This window comes from Malus domestica, chromosome 04 (assembly GCF_042453785.1).
Source record: "Malus domestica chromosome 04, GDT2T_hap1".
In the NCBI taxonomy this organism is placed as follows: domain Eukaryota; kingdom Viridiplantae; phylum Streptophyta; class Magnoliopsida; order Rosales; family Rosaceae; genus Malus; species Malus domestica.
In genome coordinates, this window is record NC_091664.1 from 8,486,441 (window position 1) to 8,500,370 (window position 13,930).

Here is a 13,930-nt window from a genome sequence, read left to right on the forward strand (position 1 = left end):
CCCTAGACAATATTTCAGGATGTGCAAAACCTCATTGGACAACTATTATGTTGTAATCCTCACCCATTATTATCTTCTGAGCAGTAACAAGGGATCAATTGAGATCAATTAATAAAATTGGACATACATAATTAAATAAATATTTAATTTTTTTTATATAGTATATATATATATATATGCAAGATAAATTAGGGTTACAAAATATTTATTGTGATAATAAAGCGATTTCAGTTAAGTCTTCAAAATCCGATCCCAACTATTATTTAGTTATTTAGAATTATCCTCATCCAATTGGAAAATATTTAATCATTTAGGATTATCATCATCCAATTCGAAAGGATTAAATATTATTTAATTATTTAGAATTATCCTCATCCAATTCGAAAATATTTAATCATTTAGGATTATCATCATCCAATTCGAACAGATTAAGATACCGATATCGTATTGGACAAGTCAAGCACGTCAATTATTTTATTCGTTACAATCTCCACAAAAAAATCGCTTTCAAAACAAAAAATAAAACAAAAATAGAAAATAAAAAATAAAAACCTCAACAAAAAGAAAATTACGGAACCGAACGTCAAATAGGGACCCGCACGAGTTGACGAAGTCCGACGCGTCCACCGCAATCCGGTCGCTCAGTCTCCCTAGTCCCCAATAGAAAGAGACCCTGTAGGCCACGCTCTCCACTGCGCGTGCAACGTCCAATGACTCGCCTTAACAGAAAAGGGAAAATCGCGCCAAAGGTAACAAAGAAACAAACTTCCCTCTACTGCTGAAGAACTTCCCCTTTCGGTTTTTCTGCAAATCATCGAAATCCGCGATTTCAATTATTTGATGCTTATCCGGATTTATCCTAATCCCCAAACAGCCGAATTCTCTTTTTTACTATAAATAATTCAAATTCTCCACCCAGCAATCCAATTCGATTCGCACTTCACTATCTTATCCGGGTTCCCAAACAACCTCCTTGATTCGCTCTCAATCCGTTCCCATTTTTCAACTCTCTTTCTCTTTGCTTTCTTTCTCTGAGCCGCAGAAAGCAGAAGCAGCATGGGGTCTATGGAGCAGACAATTCTGGTGACCGGCGGCGCGGGGTTCATAGGGAGCCACACGGTGATTCAGCTGCTCGAGGCGGGGTTTAGGGTTTCCGTCATTGATAATCTCGATAACTCCGTTGCTGAAGCTGTTGATCGCGTCAGGGACTTGGTCGGCCCCAAGCTCTCTCAGAAACTCCACTTTCAGCTGGTAATTCTAGCATTGGATTACTCTGTTTGGTTGCCGAGAAAATTAGGGAAATGAAACGGAAAATAATTTTGAACTTCTTTGCTCTTCTGTTCTTGTTAGTGTGTTAGTGTCGGTTGGATGACGAGATCTCTTTTATGCTTAGTAGACTAGCGGCTTTAGCTTCGCATCGCTCTGTTTGGTTCCCAAGAAAATTAGGGAAATCAGGACTGGAGAAAGAAAATTTTGACTTGTTAATTCTCTTTTTCTGATTTAGTCAACTATCTAGGTTCGGTTGGATTATGACTGATCACTTTAGATATTTAAATGACAGAGCTAGAGAAATATCCGCTTTTCTATTAGTTTTCTGTGAACTTTTTGCCCTGTTTGGTTCCTGAGAAAGCCTGTGAAACTGATTTCTTGGTTTCTTGATCCTTCCAATTAATTAATAAATATTGGCAATAAAATTCCTCTGTTTTTGTATTTTATTAAATTCCAACGGTTTCTTAGAAGGCCAAAACTGCGTTTTGTGTTTTGGCTTTGGTGTTATTCTCACTAATCAAATTGGTAATATCTGTGTGCAGGGCGATCTCAGAAATAAGGACGATTTGGAGAAGCTGTTTTCTCAAACTAAGTCAGTAATTTTTTTTATTAGCATCTAAGTATGTCATTATAATGTTTAGGTATTGACATTTCTGCTGGATAACGTGACAGGTTTGATGCTGTAATCCACTTTGCTGGCCTAAAAGCTGTAGGAGAAAGCGTTGCACACCCGCACCGTTATTATGATAACAATTTGGTTGGAACTATTAATCTTTACGCGGTCATGGCGAAATACAATTGTAAAAAGGTTTGCTTCTGTTTTCTCAGTTCTGCAGTGGAGCCTCAAATTAGGTTGCGATATTTTGTTTCCCGTATGTTAGGATCAGTGTATAACCAACCACAAGAAGTGCATGGTTTACTAACCGAATGAATATGATGTTTTCTGAGTGTAGATGGTTTTTTCATCATCTGCAACTGTGTATGGGCAACCTGAAAAAATTCCATGTGTTGAGGATTTCAACCTTGTAGCTTTGAATCCATATGGCCGTACCAAGGTATACACCATGTCTTTCTCCCGCAATCGTTGAATTCTCGTTTTGGGTTAAAACTGGGATAAAAGGGATGCATCCTTTGTCTTCTCTAACATCAAATTTACTCTTACTAGCTTTTCCTTGAAGAAATTGCTCGAGATATGCAAAATGCAGACCCAGATTGGCAAATTATTCTGCTGAGGTACTTCAATCCTGTCGGGGCTCATGAGAGTGGGAAAATTGGTGAAGATCCCAAAGGCATCCCAAACAACCTAATGCCGTACATACAGCAAGTAGCTGTTGGAAGATTGCCTGAGCTTAATGTCTATGGTCATGATTATCCCACCAAGGATGGTACTGCGGTATGTAAAATCCATTAAGATTTTCTTTTGTTTAAGACAATTGGGCAAGAGTGGTAAGAATTCACTTAGTTGTTTATTGACCTCCATCTACTACGAGTCCTCTGTTGAATCTAGTTAGCTTGGTCTGCATATGTTCCACTCATAGCATCGTCTTTAATCATGCCACTGATACTCAAATTTCTTGTTCACCAAATGTAATCAGGTAAATCCTAATTACCAGTTTCATTTTACTTTTCATTTTTTAACAGATCCGAGACTACATCCATGTTATGGACTTAGCAGATGGTCATATTGCTGCTCTTCAGAAGCTTTTTACTACAGAGAATATAGGTGATTGATCTAATTTGGACATTGATTTATACGAAATATATTTGCTGTCCCCTGCTGGTCATTTTTCATCAGCATCTATATATAGAGTTGCCAAGTTTCTAAATCACCCTATCGTGTAAGTTTCTTTGGAATTGGGGTGTTTTAAAGAGAATTTCATGTCTTAGGTTGTGCTGCCTACAATCTGGGAACCGGACAAGGTACATCGGTGCTTGAAATGGTTGCTGGCTTCGAGAAGGCTTCTGGCAAGGTGATTGTTCGTCTCCTTCAAGTCTCTCTCCTCTCGCTCGCGCACACACATTAAATTTGCGATACTGAAGTAGTTCTTGATTGTATGTGCCAGAAAATTCCTATCAAACTATGTCCCAGGAGGCCAGGTGATGCTACTGCTGTTTATGCTTCAACAGAGAAAGCTGAAAGGGAACTCGGGTGGAAGTATGTACTTTACAATCGATTCGTTTATGCACTGCAAAGCAATACACAAGATTAACACGTATTCTTCAAGATTTTATGTTGCCCGTACGATGCATCCCATTTGTATACATATAACTCGTATTAAACTAGGTTTACTATCTATTATTGTGGAACTGCATAATTCTCTCCGCTAATCTGATGTCGGTTTCAGGGCAAAATACGGAATAGAGGAGATGTGCAGGGACCAATGGAAGTGGGCAGTAAACAATCCGCACGGTTACAAGTCGAAGTATTGAAGGCGTTGGCATGTATATACGCGCGGCAGCACGCCGAAGTTCAGTCCGAAATTGGACGGAAGAAGATCCTGCCGTTTGATATGAATAATTTCCACACACTGCCTAAAAGAAGTGTAGTTGGGAAACATCAACATATGTTGCTAAATCAATGTGTTCTTCCTTGTTTTTCTTTTTATTAGAGAGAAAAAAAAAAGGTAGTGGGAATAAATTCCTCTGGCAAAATATAGATATTATTATAAACATCGAAAAAGAAAAGGTTTAAATGGTAGGATTGTGATGGGTCAAAATGTCCTAGGAGAATTGGAGAAACGTACGGGTTTGGTAAAGTTTGGACAATTATTAAACGTTAGACTGAAGACCTTTATGTTTTTGTCATGGATTGAACACGTATTTTGTGTTGCAGAATTACGATAGGTCAAAAATTCGATCATTTTAATTAAAAAATGTAGTTATGATTTGGAGTCGTCGTCATTCGAGAAAATCACTAGCGTAGACAAATGGAATGGAGATTAGTATTGTGCAGCGAGGTTGACATACGATTGAAGAACATACTCATCATAAAAGTAGAGAAAAGTGCTAATTAGTTTCTGAACTATCACCCAATGAAAATTCGATCCTTAAATTATTTTTCAGTAAAATAAGTTCTTAAATTCATTAAAAATTGCTAATTTCATTCCTATAGTTATATTCAAAGCTATTTTATCTAATTTTTTTGTCAACTCACTTGACACACTTTAGATAGTAATACTATCATTTTCTTGTCTATAAGCTCTTAACATTTCATATAAGTTGCGAATTTAACTTTTAATTTACCCTCTAAAGTTAACTCTGTATATTATTTCGTTATAATAAAATTACTCATCTACCCTCCAATGTGTATGTGTATCACATGCAAATAACATAACTTAAATGGACGGAAAATTGAATATAATAGTTTCGAATCTAATATTAGGAATGTAATTGACATATTTTTATAATTCAATGACTAATTTTTCTAAGACAAAAAAAAAGTTTAAGAATTTAATTTTCACTCAAGTAATCATTCATGGACTAAATTGGCAATTCACCGTAAAAGTAGATGTGTTTTGCTCGCGCAATAGTGACTTTTGAGTTTTTTTGTCTCAGTCTCAATAGTTGAATGTCTTTTTTTTTCTTTTCTTATTCTGAACAAACGATATTATCTACCCAAAGGAATGTGGGAGTGGGCTAGCTTCACAATGAACAAGTTATAATAATGAAGTTTAAATTCGTCTTTGGCGAGAATCGAACCTAAGACCTTTCACTTACAAGTTAAGAAAAATATTATTAGACCGTAGTACTAAGTAGCTGGAATGCCGTTTTAATATGAAGAAAATATAAAACAAAAAGTTGCAGAATAATTCCATGTTTAATCGGAGGGACCTCTGGCCTCTTAATCAGTGGCTAATATAATTTAAGTGGAGGTTGAATGTGAATTAGATGTTGTAGGGACCCAGAAAACATCATAAAAAAAATTAAAAATAAAATTTAAGAAATAAGGATGAATTTAGAGGTGGCTACGTGTTACACTGTCTGTCCATTCTTCTTAAACAAGTATGATTAATTAGGATTAAGGATCCCGTCTCTTGCGTCCTCTGCTATTCCAAGCAATACGTAGAGGTAGCGATAAGATTGAGTTTTAGGGATAAAATTGAACAGACGGGAATAGGTTACATAATCTATGTGTGTGGTTGGGCCACATAATCCATTATAGTTTCTTTATTTCATATTTGTAGCTTATTTATTATGTGTTAAATTTTTCTCACCAAATATTGACTGGGTTACAAATCCAATTTAATTGGAAATCACGCATCTCATCCTGCCCTTAAGAGTATAGGCCTCATACTTTATATATTTCCAATCTTTTTTTATGATATTTGACCTGTTAGGAAGAATTGTCATCGTGCAATCATGTAACACAATTGGTCCACCTGTTATATCACAGGTGGATGACAATTTTATGCTTTAGAATATAGTACTAATAACAAATTCATGTGTGTATGATTATGAATAGATTAATTATATTACATGAACATATTTCACTAAACAAACAATAATTTTTATCTTCTTATTTATAGGGACATTTTTATTTGGGCATCTATGTTTGGTAGTGAGTAGTCTCTAATAATTATTGTGTTTTCAAATGCTCACCTAATAAAACCCATAAAAATTGATTTTAGGTGTTTTTTTTTTTTGTTTCTTTTTTTTGGGAAATTAGGCTGTAAGTTTTATTAACAACAATACACAGTTACAAGAGAGGCCACATACAACACAAACACAACAACAAAAGTATGGACCAAAGTACAATAAAATGAAGCCCAATAGAAAACAGAAAAAAAAAAAAAAAAAAAAAAACCGAACAACTTGCATCCTCTGCCACAGCTTCTTCCACCTCTACCACTACTGCCATCCGAAAGACCTCCAGAGTTGAACCAGTTGCTAGAAAGCAAGCCAAATCGAGCCCTCAAAGTGGCTAAAAAAGGCTTCAACAACCACCAAAGAGCACATCGAAGATCGGCACCAGAAATTGAAGGAAGCTTGCAGGAAACAACCCACAAGCAACTGAGGCAACAAGGCCAAGTCGAGGCAAGAAGGTGGTGAGAACACCCGAGCATCAAAAAAATCTGAAGCTCTACACATCTCCCTCCTAAACGGGAATCGCGAAGATTCGCGTTCATGGTGTGGATTAGTGGGAGTCAATCTAGAGGATGAGAGTATTGGAGGAGTGAGCCAAATGGAAAGGGTAGGGTGTGGAGTGATGAAAACAAAGTAGGTGGAGGGAAAAGGAAAGGAAGAAAGGGGAGTTGAGGAAGGGGAACCAGAAGCAGCAGTTGAGGAAAAAACTAGTAAGGACAAAAGGAAAGAAACGGAAAACAAGAGAAGCAAGGGGCTACCACCAACCCTAGTCATAGCCACTGTTCTAAAAATCTCAACCTAGCGCCGCCTAAGCCCCGTCTAGGCACTAGGCGGCTAGTCACCGCCCCGATTAACGTCTAGACGTTTGAAAATTAAGAAATGACGTATAAACCTGCTGAGGCGCCCACCTAGACCCACCTAGGTTGCAACTCACTTAGACAGAAAATAGATAACTTTCATTTTGAATTTTATTTTTTTCAATAAATTGTAAGAGATTTGTTGAATACTTAAATGAACACACATTATAGGCTTGTTCCCCATGTTTTCATTATGTTCCAACACTTCATAATATATATGTCATGCTTTCATTTTGAATTTATTTTTTTCAATAAGTTATAAGAAACTTGTTGAATACTTAAATGAACACACATTAAAGGCTCGTTCCCCATGTTTTCATTACGTTTGAATACTTCATAATATGTATGTCATTTTATTGTGTAGTTTATGATGAAATTATATATATTTTAAGTATAAACAAACATTTATTTATATGAAATATAATAGATTTACTTAAATCTGCCTAGTACGCCTAGGCGCCCGCCTAGCCGCTTAGGCACTATGCCCCGCTTAGCCGCTTAATCACTATGCCCCAACTTGCCGTCCGATTAGCGCCTAGCGTTTTTTAGAATTTTAATCATAGCTAGGATCAATGTCAACGAGAAAGAGAACAGAAGTTGGAAATGCATTCACACGTAGACGTTGAGAAGAACTTTCACAAAGGAAAGAAGAACTCTCACGAATGAGAGAACGTGGTGTTTTAGTCTTATTTGATACCATGTCAAATCATTGAGTCCAATGACAACTTCTACATCTCTCTATTTTGGACTGGCTCTTTATTTTTATATTTTATATATATAACTACATACATATATTAAATGAATCATTTCCACCTATAATATTTGTCCACAAAGTCATTGTTCACTACCTTATAATAAGATCCTTTCCGAATTCTCTTGGTAGGTATTCAGATTATCGATCAATTGTGTTCATTTATCGTACATCATGCAATTAGAAATTATTTTTAATTTTTAATTTAAAATTGAATATATATAGTATCTACCCAAAATTGACCACACGATGTACGATGAACGGACATAATTGATTGATCCCCGAATCCTTACAAAGAGGATTTGAAGATGATCCTTGTCCTTGCAACAAAGCTTTGGAAAGGCACTGTGTAAAAAAAAAAAGTCAAACAAACAACGTAAGAATGTCTTACACTTCTTAGAATGATTAAGAATGTATATCAGACAGATTTGTAAAACGAAAGTTTCTAATCCAATTGTGTTGAACAAAATTATATGGAAATTTTTAGAATAAGAATGTGAGGTCACCCATCATAAAAAGCAAGGTTCTAAAATACGCTAGGCGTTAGTCAAGCAGCATGTTGAGGCCTAGCCCTAGGCGGACTAGGTGGATTTAAGTAAATCTATTATATTTCGTGTATATAAGTGTCTGCTTATGCTTACAATATATATAATTTCATCATAAACTACAAGTAGAATGATGAGATATTGGAACATAATGAAAAAATGGGGAACAAACATATAATGTGTGTTCATTTAAGTATACAACAAGTCTCTAATAATTTATTGTAAAAAATAAAATGCAAAATAAAAATTATCTATTTTCTGTCTCAGTGAGTCGCAACCTAGGCGGGTCTGGGTGGACTAGGCAGTTTAGGGGGGCGCGTCAGCAAGTCTAAACGCCCTTTCTTAATTTTCAAACGCCTGAACATTAATCGGGACGGTGACCAGCCGCCTAATGCTTAAACGGAAATTTTTAAAACATTGATAAAAAGCATCACAATTCCATAATTACAAACTCAGCAAAAAAATATGATATAAACCTATCTTTTGAAATCTATATTTTCTCTTTCAACCTTTTCAAATCTCTCTAATTCTTTTCTTTTTTTTTTTTGAGAACAATCTCTCTAATTCTTTCTCATATTTTTTATATATGTCTTTTCAACTCCTCTCTTTCAGCATATTATTATTTAAAAGATATTATCTTCATAGTTTAACTTTAAGTGACAATTAAATGCAAAAAAGATAATATCAATATACTTGATTTTTTAGGAGATTTGTTTTTTCTCTCCCTTTCACTTAATGAAAGAGAAACTTTTTAAAAGGGACAAGCACGTTGTGGTAAAGCAAACAATACCACATAGCAAAGTAATACACGTGAACTAAGAGAGCCCATACGGAAAAAATGCTTTTGAACTACACGCGAAAAGTAATTCTACACTCAGATGCGCATTAAATGAGGCAAATGTGATCTTAATAAATTTGTACTTCAGAAGAGGCGTTTCTATTAAAATGAGATGTGATATCCATATACTCTATTTTACTTTTCATATATTTTTTTAGTTTTCGACCGTCGAATCGGATGAATTGAAGAAGATCAACGGAGAGAAATTATTAAAAGGTGTGTGAGAAGTAAAATGGAATGTATGGATAGCACACCCCCTATTAAAATTACATAGCAAACAACTTCATGTAATTCACGGGCCATAAAAAAGCATCAGATAAACAAATTAGTCTAGAAATATTTGATAGGTAATTTGAATTTAAGACATCTTGTGGAAAAATAAAAACAAATTATTATTTCGGCTCTGGATAATTTTGAAAATAAAATAAAATAAACTGGATAATATTATTCATAATATATTTTTGTACCACATCATTTGAATTAATTAAATTTTTTAATTTAGTTCATTATTTAATAAACTAATAATTAAGAACAACTAGTTAATTAAATAATGATTGTGATGTACGAGGAGTCTTTTTTTTTTTTTTTTTTTTGGGTTTTGCAAATTTTTCAAATGATGTGACTGTCCATATCAGATGTCTCTAAGATGGTATAAAAAAATAGTATAAAAATATGGTATAAAAAATATTACTCAAATTAACCATGCTTATTCCTCTTCATTCTTGGCCAATAACCATGCGTGTTGGACTCAAAAGAATTCTTATCTATAGCAGACGATTAGGGTTACCGACACGTATGAGACATCTCTGTATTTGGAAAAAAATTAAATAAATAAAAAATAATAATAAGAAAATAAAAGAAAAGAAAAAGAAAAAGAAAAACGAAGGAATGGGAGAAGCTTCTGGAAAAGACGTTAGAAGAAGAACCTACCACTCACACCCTCTCACAGCCTCCCTACTTCTTCTCGCTCCTTCCTTCCTATCCGCTCTTAATCACTTTCCCTCCCTTTCTCTCTCTTCTCCGTGGGCCCCACAGTTCTTTTTCCCATAAAACAATAAAAAGAGTTATTGTTTATTATTTTCCTTCCCTTTCCTTCTCGAACCCGCGAATACACCCTTTTCCCGTCTTCCTCCTACCATTTACTCCACCTCCGGAACCTTCTAGAAACAACAAAAGCGAAATCCTCTCCTTCTCTCCCCCACCCCCCTCCCCTCGCCTTCTCCTCCCTCCCTCTCCCTCTCCCTCTCCCTCTTTCTGAGCTGCTGCTTCCGGTACTGCCTGCTGCAACAAGATCGATCGAGTTGGCTGTCGTGTCCAATCCAACTTTTCTGTTTGGTTGGTGGGAAAATCCCTACTCTCTGTTCATCCCAAACCTTTAAATCCACGCTTTCAAGGTAATACACGCCGGCTCCTTGATTTAATTCCATTTTTTTTATTGAATTTTCCATTTCCAATACCTAGAAATCTAATTACACAAAAAATAATAGCAAGTAAAATTTCGTATCTCCAGAAATTTTTGTTTTCTAATCCTCCGCGGTTTCTCGGCAACCAAACGGAGCGTTAAATCATTTTAATTAAATAAAATAACGTTATTTATTTATTTATTTGTTTGTTGAACGGATTTTTGATTATCAGTTGCTATTAGAGCTCAGATCTGAGAAGCCGAAGGCCAACAAACCATGTCCTCGTTGCCGGCCGAGCAGAACGGCGACTCGGCGCCTGCTGGAAGCGGTGGCGGCGGAGGAGATTCGCAGAGATCGCTTCCGACGCCGTTTTTGACCAAAACGTATCAGCTGGTTGACGATCCATCCGTCGATGATTTAATATCGTGGAGCGAGGATGGATCGGCGTTCATCGTCTGGCGACCTGCCGAATTCGCCAGAGATTTGCTTCCCAAGTACTTCAAACACAACAATTTCTCCAGCTTCGTTCGCCAGCTCAACACTTACGTAAGCCTCCCTCACTTTCCCTCCTTTTCTTGTCAGCCAAACAGGGATTCTTTTCTCGGCAACCGAACAGGATTGAGTCACTTCAGATTTACGGTTTCCTAATCTATTTTGCGATTGGATTTTGTAGGGATTCCGGAAAGTCGTGCCGGATCGATGGGAGTTCGCGAACGATTTCTTCAAGAAAGGCGAGAAAGGACTTCTCCGGGAGATTCAGCGCCGGAAAATCTCTCCATCCGTGTCGGCGGCAGCTACGGTTGTTCCGCCAGCGATGGCGGCGATATCCGCGTTGGCTCCCCGGGTGTCTCCGTCTAACTCCGGCGACGAGCAAGTGATCTCGTCCAATTCGTCTCCGGTGGCGGCTCCGGCAATGTTGGCTTGCCGAATCAGGAGCTCCACCTCCACGTCGGACGTTCTTGAAGAAAACGAGAGGTTGAGGAAAGAGAACATGCAGCTGAGTCACGAGTTGACTCAGCTCCGCGGGTTATGTAATAACATATTGGCGTTGATGACGAACTACGCGTCTGGTCAGTTAGACAGCGGTGGCGGTGGCGGAGGAGGAGGAGGAGGAGGAGGAGGAGGAGTGGATGACGGTAGGACTCTAGAGCTGTCGCCGGTGAAAGAGGCTGAGCCGGCTGCAGAAGACGCCGGTTGCAACGGAGCAAACGCGGAGGCTTCCGGGGCGGAAGAGGAGGAGGAGGAGGAAGAAGAGGAGGAGATGAGGCCGAGGTTGTTCGGGGTTTCGATCGGGGTGAAGCGCGTGAGGAGAGACGAAGACGAAGAGGAACAACATCGGGAAGGCTCCGAGGGGGCGAAGCAAGAGCCGTCGGATGGGAGCTTGAAGCGCGATTGTGACGCCACGTGGCTGGAGCTCGGAAAGTGATTGAAAATGATCAGATGACGTAGGCGATTGTTGTTTATGGAAGCCGATAATGGAAGCGTGGACAGCAACGCACGGGGAGGAATGTGCGCACGTGCGAGATAATAACTGGGATGGCGCCACGTGGATGGAAAAGATAAGAACCGAAACCCGGGACGGTGTCCTATGGGCGCGAATGAGATAGTACCATATGAAGCGCGCCAGAGGACGGAAAGAAGACGGTCCCAAATGCTGAGGTTTTTATAGGTGGTGCCCCGTACATATTTATTTTTTTAACTTTTTGTACTCTTTTTCCAATTTACTACCGTTGTATGAAATGAATTGAAAATGATTGAGAAACAAAAATTAACAGGAGTGCTTTTGAGGTAAAAAGAATGTGTGGATAAAGTCGCTCTTCTTTGTTTAGCTTAGTATTAGTTAATTAGTATGTTTACAATTATATGATTAAATGCAGAAGCGTTCTTGTGTTAGTTTTGACTGGTGTGGTAAATGGCAACGTATGCTTAACTAGTGAGAATTTATGTAGCGTTTGAGGAAAATATGCTTAACTAGTGAGAATTTATGTAGCGTTTGAGGAAAATGAAGAAAAAAGTGGTTGAAGATTTGCGTCATTTGATTTGCTTTGCTTGCAATTTGTAGTCAAAGATATTTACCAAACAAAAATGCCTAGAGCACGTGGATAAGGAGGGGGAAGGAATTGACTCCTTCAACGTATAAGAAATCTGAGCTTTTATACGTTCATTTGAAATGCCTCCTGTAACTCAATTTTAATATTGTTTATTTTTCTCCTCAAACGAAAATGTCGTCATTTGCAGTGTGGAATTCAATTTTATTTTTTTTATTTTTTTTATTTTTTTCCAATTGTGGAATTCAGGATTCGTGATGCTTTAGCAAGATTTCGACAATTTCATCATGGATGTGATATCCACACTTCATTTTACTTCTCACACACTTTTCTAATTTTTGGCCGTCGGATCAGATGAAAGGAAGAAGATCAACGGATAGAAATTAACAAGGGTGTGTGAGAAGGCAAAAGTTGCAGGAGCGCCTCTAGCAATGGGGATGAGGTCTTGAAGGCAAATGTTGCTGCCAAGGTTTTTAAAAACGCTAAGCGTTAGTCTGGCGGCGGACTAGGGTCTAGCACCTAGACGGGTGCCTAGGCGGATTTAAGGTTCAAAAAGTTTACTAAATGGGCTCTAAAATATATAGGCTTTCATTCTTGTTCCCTAGGCAATAAGGATAGAGTTAACAACAACTAATCGGTTGAGATCCAACTCCAGTTATCAGCATTTAAGGCATTCATTGATTTTGCTGGTAACCAGCTTTTCGGGAAGGGGTGAGCTAGTGCAAAGAGCTATTGGCTGTTCTAGTTTTTTCATAGTGAAAAACATGAGGAAGTTCATAACTTTTCACTCATTAGGGGTATATTACTACTTTCATATCAAATTTTGGTTATAATTATCATACACTTAAAATGGTGGCTATAATTTCATATGGGGTTCATTTTTTAGTTTCCAAATTTCTCCAAAATTATTTGTGGTCATTTGGGGAAAAAATTGGGGTTCTTGGGAGTGAATTTCTGGTGGAAAAATCGAGGGATCGAGTATTTAGTGTGTAGGAATTGGTCAGTGGGGCTTTACGAACTGGGCCAAAAGCAATAAAATCTTCTATGAAAGTTAGCCGTTTGGCGATAGAGATAATAAGATGTCGAGGAAGAACGGACAAGTTAGCCATCAAGTCGTCTGTGACTCAATCGAGCACGATTATTCTAATAAAAACGAAATTCAAAGAATAAAAACACGAATAAATTATTAGAAATGGACTTTGATAGGGCAAGGCCATATGTATGGAATTCGAAAACTATGACCCTCCACGTTTTCATATTTCATGTAGAAAATGATTATTTTTCTTCATTATCGACCTAGCATTACCTTTTTATGAAGTATATGTAATTAGGCTTGAATTTCGGAGTGGTTTGATGCCTCAACAAGGAGGGTTATCCAACATATTTTTATACATAGGTTACAAGTTTGTCTTACAAGTTCATGCCTATCCAATCTTATCCCTAAGCTCAATCCTATTCAGCCGACCAAACGGGCGAGGCCTATAGCTCGGAATTCGACCAATTCTCATCACTAAATGGCACCTCAAAAACTCTAATCCAACAAGTTGTTGCGCCAAAAAATCATTTACGTTGTTAATATTGCAGAACCACCAGTAAGGCCCCTGCTGATTCCACTAGATAAAAGAACGTAAATAT

At 37.5% G+C, this 13,930-nt stretch overlaps 2 protein-coding genes across 5 annotated transcripts; both read left to right on the forward strand.

Annotated features, from left to right (window-relative positions):
- The first annotated feature begins 740 nt into the window (after window positions 1–740).
- Window positions 741–4,055, forward strand: UGE (bifunctional UDP-glucose 4-epimerase and UDP-xylose 4-epimerase 1). 2 transcript variants are annotated; one of them, XM_029100712.2, is made up of 9 exons: window positions 741–1,251; window positions 1,812–1,861; window positions 1,942–2,077; window positions 2,223–2,324; window positions 2,435–2,662; window positions 2,911–2,992; window positions 3,157–3,239; window positions 3,333–3,508; window positions 3,615–4,055. In XM_029100712.2, the coding sequence occupies exons 1-8, from the start codon at window positions 1,057–1,059 to the stop codon at window positions 3,477–3,479; spliced, it is 1,023 nt and encodes a 340-aa protein (XP_028956545.1). In that variant the 5' UTR covers window positions 741–1,056; the 3' UTR covers window positions 3,480–3,508; window positions 3,615–4,055.
- A 5,736-nt stretch (window positions 4,056–9,791) lies between these two features.
- On the forward strand, window positions 9,792–12,024 carry LOC103433016 (heat stress transcription factor B-2b). 3 transcript variants are annotated; one of them, XM_008371241.4, is made up of 3 exons: window positions 9,792–10,238; window positions 10,490–10,793; window positions 10,921–12,024. In XM_008371241.4, the coding sequence occupies exons 2-3, from the start codon at window positions 10,524–10,526 to the stop codon at window positions 11,671–11,673; spliced, it is 1,023 nt and encodes a 340-aa protein (XP_008369463.2). In that variant the 5' UTR covers window positions 9,792–10,238; window positions 10,490–10,523; the 3' UTR covers window positions 11,674–12,024. The 3 variants fall into 3 exon arrangements, with proteins under 3 accessions (XP_008369463.2, XP_008369462.2, XP_008369464.2); XM_008371240.4 differs by having other exon boundaries at window positions 9,793–10,238; window positions 10,480–10,793; XM_008371242.4 differs by having other exon boundaries at window positions 9,921–10,238; window positions 10,497–10,793.
- Window positions 12,025–13,930: the final 1,906 nt, after the last annotated feature.

What these genes read in the sequence shown, in the direction of transcription:
- UGE (XM_029100712.2), top strand. Translation starts at nt 1,057, where the DNA reads ATGGGGTCTATGGAGCAGACAATTCTGGTGACCGGCGGCGCGGGGTTC. An exon ending in AGAAACTCCACTTTCAGCTG is followed by an intron (nt 1,252 to 1,811) that starts GTAATTCTAGCA and finishes ATCTGTGTGCAG; the next exon opens with GGCGATCTCAGAAATAAGGA. An exon ending in TCGAGAAGGCTTCTGGCAAG is followed by an intron (nt 3,240 to 3,332) that starts GTGATTGTTCGT and finishes TGTATGTGCCAG; the next exon opens with AAAATTCCTATCAAACTATG.
- LOC103433016 (XM_008371241.4), top strand. Translation starts at nt 10,524, where the DNA reads ATGTCCTCGTTGCCGGCCGAGCAGAACGGCGACTCGGCGCCTGCTGGA. An exon ending in TTCGCCAGCTCAACACTTAC is followed by an intron (nt 10,794 to 10,920) that starts GTAAGCCTCCCT and finishes TGGATTTTGTAG; the next exon opens with GGATTCCGGAAAGTCGTGCC.